The 4925-nt window shown below is 34.9% G+C and overlaps 1 protein-coding gene across 1 annotated transcript; it reads right to left on the reverse strand.

The window, feature by feature from the left end:
- Positions 1 to 4025: 4025 nt before the first annotated feature.
- LOC141674390 (uncharacterized) lies at positions 4026 to 4454 on the reverse strand. The gene has a single exon (XM_074481124.1). It carries the CDS (start codon positions 4452 to 4454, stop codon positions 4026 to 4028), a length of 429 nt encoding a protein of 142 aa, XP_074337225.1.
- Between the last annotated feature and the right edge of the window lie 471 nt (positions 4455 to 4925).

A 4925-nucleotide genomic window follows, 5' to 3' on the forward strand; every position in this document is an offset into this window, starting at 1 on the left:
CTGCATTTGGGCTATGTGTCCCATTTCGAGTATACACACACTTCACAAGTTCCTGAGTAGATGGAGTACCTTCACCTGCGGTACCTTTGGTAATCTTCCTAGTACTCTTAGTACTGGAGTTTACCCATCCTAGTCCTTTCAAAAATCCTATCACATCCTAAGAACTCGAAATGCATTGAAGTTGCCAAGGTGTTTTGCTTGTTGATAGGCACAACTCATCTTATATGTATATATGTACTTCCGAGAATTTTTGAAGGAAGTATTAAGATAATGTGAGTTGACCGTTCTTAATAGATAAATAAATGAGGGGGAGTTTCTTCTCACACTATAATCAAAATATTTAAAATACGTCGAGAGAATATTTTTCGATGATCCGAACGTATTAGAATGATTTTCTAGAACACAGAAAATATTTTAAATTAGGTTTTATAATTTTTAAATCATATTAAGTCATTTAATAAATATTTAATAATTAATATTAATTATTAAATAATTAAATCTCAAATAATTATTTTTTAAAATAATAATTGGAATAATATTCCTAAACTAATTTATGTTTAAGAAATTAAATTAATATTAAATAATTGAGTTTAAAATAAAGTAAACGTCGGAAAATAATTCTTCCTTTTAAATGAATATCTGAAATAATATATATTGTTCGAGTAATTATATATAGTAGCGGGAATACGATATTTGGAAATTGTTTCAAATAAATTCGAGGTATTTAATAATTCGCAAGAGGACATCGAGTCCCTTGGAATAAAAAAATTATGGACTTTTAATCATCTAAAACATCTCCGGAATGATTATCGAGTTTTTAATTAATACAAGATGACGGACTCTCGGTCTATAAATTATCATCACGCTACTCACTAGCGTTAACCTATAATATGATATATACATTATATTTCTAATCAATATCGATACGTAAAACTCGTAATTTGCAATCATGGCAAACATGGCATTTATACACAAACGCAGTAAATAAATCTTCACTACACAACAATATATGGAGTAGAGTTCGTAAACTTTTCTGGGTGTTTTGAGGTGGAGGGCGCTCTCGAATTTGTCCGGTAAGCTAAAGTTAAGAACATTATTGTTCCGTTATTTTCTAATCCTATTATTACATGACTCGCTTTACTCTCATAGTTTTAATAAAGTATGAGTAGTCATTATCTTCTTTTCATTTCACAGTCCTTTTTGTCCATTATTCTCATTTGCATTTACCACTCGGCTCCTCTCGTGATTCTTAAGGAATTCTACTCGCGCGACCTCGACTCCGACAATTTTATAAAATTGAAATATCAATATTTCCACTTGAAATTTTATGGAAGCTTTTATACTCCATTTACTACTCTATGTAAAATTTTCATGATTTTAGAATAATTTTAAGTCGATCGTTTATACTTCCTAAATTCGTAATTAGTAGCAGTTTTTGTCGCGTAGATCGTTTTCACTAAAATGGGCCTAACTTTTGAACCGTAAATCTAAATCAAGCGATTCAAGTGCCTAAACGATCCTTAAAACAATTTCTATCATTATCAAGTCTTAGTTTTCAAGAAAATACAGTTTATACATTCTGTAACTTTGCAGAAAACATAGTATTGTGATTCGGGCGTTATAATGGCGTTACGTTAACGATCTGTGTTTCGTTTTACCTCTCAATTACTAACCAACAAAAATCAATCCAAAATATTAAGAACTTAATCAACTCAAAAAAATCTAGTTCTTGAGGCCACAACATCATCTCTAACATCCAATATACTAATACTTCTTAAATCATCCAAACAACCACTAAAACTATCCTTATGTTCAAGATCCATTGGTTTCTTAAAAGTTAAAGCTTAAACAAAGTTTGGATGAAGGTTTATACCTTTATTGGTAGCTTTGGAGGTTCTCTTCCTGATGGATGATGCTTGGTGAGTTGTTGGTGAGCTTCAGAAGCCTAAATCTTTTCAAGAAATCGGGAAAATAATTTAAAGTTACTATTTGCTACTATTCATCATCACTTTCACCATTTTATTTAACCATGAAAACCTCAATTAAAAGATATAAAAGATTTATCTTACCTTAGTTTGATGATGAGGAATCTTGGGAAATAATTTGAGCAATTATACATGGCTTGAAGTTAGGGTTTGAGTTTTGGTTTCTTTTTTTATTAAAAAAGCCGAATAGAAATAGTGAGCGAGGGGGAGAGAGCTTCTTGGCTTGCTTGCTTGTTTGGTGATGTTTGATGAGTATGGTTGATTTTTTTTGTATTGTTATATATGTATATCTTGTAACAATTAAGTAGCATGGTCAATTTTCCAAACCTACAAGCTATAACAAGTACTACATTCATGCTTCTCACTATTCACTATATCACTTTACTATTTACATCACTATTTGATTAACATTCTTTAATTACATCTTAGGCTAATTGATTTGCATGGATTCCATGTAAAGTCTCATGGCTTGATACGTTTATTTATTCGCTTAAGTATTCACTTGGTCGCTTGTTCATTATTGTGATAAATCCTCGTTAGCGATTCGTGGGAAAATCTATTTCTTATTAATCCTTTGTAATTCATAACCTCATACTTGGGTTTTATTTGTAGGATTGTAAATTCTTGATCGTAACATGACTCTCGTATTCCTTGATAGTTTGTAATATAATGTCATTTTACAAAATTGGTTTTCTTTGAAAACTAACCATTTTTACAAACACTCATTTGGTACGTATAATCATAATATGGACTCGGAAACTTAATTTACCATTCATAATATATTGTGGGCTAAAATGTTTTCCCCGATCGTCAGGGTTAATATTCATCGATTATTTTACGAAGTCCCAAAAATTCGGGTTATTACGGTCTTCCCCCTTAAAAGGATTTCATCCCGTAATCAATTTGAAAAAAGGTGGGGATACTTTTTTTTCATTGCGTCCTCTAGTTCCTAGGTTGATTCTTCAACATTCTGGCTTCTCCACAAGTCTTCTACCATCTTGACAGTCTTGTTCCTCAACACTTATTCCTTCTGGTCCATTAATATCACCGGTTGCTCGATGTTGGTCAGATCCGGTTGCAAGTCTACATGCTCATATTCTATCACGTGTCGCGCATTGGCATGGTACTTCCTTAGCATTGACACATGGAACACATTGTGCATTTATTTCAAGTTAGGAGGTAAGGAGAGCTCATAAGCTAGAGTTCCTATCCTCCTCAGGATTTTAAATGGTCCAATGAATCTTGGACTTAGCTTCCCTTTCTTTCCAAACCTCATCACCCCTTTCCATTGAGATACTTACAACAATTAAATCTCCCACTTTATATTCTCTATCTTTCTTGGTCTGGTCGGCATACTTCTTTTGTCTGTCTTGAGCCGCTAACAGTCTCTTCCTGACGAGTCCCTCCGTCTGTCGTGTTTGATGGACCAACTAGGGCTCTAGAATCTTATATTCGCCTACTTCATTCTAACATAAGGGGGAGCGACACCTTCTTTCGTAAAGAGCTTTGTACGGGGGAAAACCTATGCTAGCATGATAGCTATTGTTGTAGGAAAACTCAATCAGAGGTAATTGGTTATTCCGACTTCCTTTAAAGTTAATGGCACAAACCCTTAGCATATCTTCTATAGTCTGAATGGTCCTTTCACTTTGCCCGTCTGTCTGGGGGTGGTAAGTTGTACTTATATTTAGTGTAGTTCTTACACATTCTTGAAAGCTTCTCCAAAATCAGGAGTTAAACCTTGGATCCCTGTCTGACACAATGGAAACGGGAACCCCGTGCCTCACTACAATCTTCTTCAGATAAATATCCACTAGCTTGTCTACTGTGTACCTTTCGTTAATTGGTGGGAAGTGAGCAGACTTGGTCAGTCTATCTATAATGACCCATATGGAATCATGATTCATTTTAGTCCTCGGTAGGCCCGTCATAAAATTCATGGCTATATGCTCCCATTTCCATTCTGGAATTTCCAAGGGCTGTAATAGTCCATTTGGTCGTTGATGTTCAACCTTTACTCTTTAATAAGTGAAGCACTTGCTAACCCCCTCTGCTACGTCTCTCTTTCATATTAGGCCACCAATAATATTCTTTTAGATCATGGTACATCTTAATACTTCCTGGGTGGATTGAATACCTAAAGTTGTGTCCTCCATGTAATAGCTCATCTTTCATTTCTTGAACATTTGGAATCCAAGTCAGATATGCATATCTCATGATCCCTCTCCCATCTTTCTCATACTTGACCTTTTCGCCGGTCAATGATTCAATTTCTTCACTCATTTTCTTCACCTGACTCACTCGTATCCTCTCAATTAATTCCAATAGTAACATGATTTCAAATAAGCCTTCAGATCCTTTACCGGTTATCCTAACTTGGATTTCCATCTTTTCGAACTCCTTAACTAATTCCTCAGATGTCATTATCACTTTAAGTCTCTTTTTCCTACTGAAGGCATCAACCACCATATTGGCTTTACCCGGGTAGTACATGATTTCACAATCGTAATCCTTTTATCAATTCTAGCCACTTCCTATGTCTCATGTTTAATTCTTTTTTGATGAAAATGTACTTGAGGCTCTTATGGTCTATATAATCTCACACTTCTCTCCATACATGTAGTGCCTCCAGATTTTCAAGGCAAACACTATTGCTGCTAACTCTAGGTCGTGGGTAGGGTACATTACCTCATATTCCTTCAACTGCTGAGAAGCATACATAATTACTTTTTCATACTGCATGAGCACACATCCTAACCCTTTGTCCTAGGCATCGCTATAAATCACAAACTCACCCTTTCCATCGGGAAGCGACCGGTCTCTTCTCCAACTCTTGAAAACTTGCCTCACATTTTTCCACCCATACAAAATTTTCTATCTTACGCCTAAGCCTAGTCAGTGGGTTGGCTATCTTGGCAAAGTCTTGCATGAATCTCTGGT

The sequence above is a fragment of the Apium graveolens genome, chromosome 1 (assembly GCF_009905375.1).
Source record: "Apium graveolens cultivar Ventura chromosome 1, ASM990537v1, whole genome shotgun sequence".
Classification (NCBI taxonomy): Eukaryota; Viridiplantae; Streptophyta; class Magnoliopsida; order Apiales; family Apiaceae; genus Apium; species Apium graveolens.

What these genes read in the sequence shown, in the direction of transcription:
- LOC141674390 (XM_074481124.1), bottom strand. Translation starts at nt 4,454, where the DNA reads ATGGTGGTTGATGCCTTCAGTAGGAAAAAGAGACTTAAAGTGATAATG.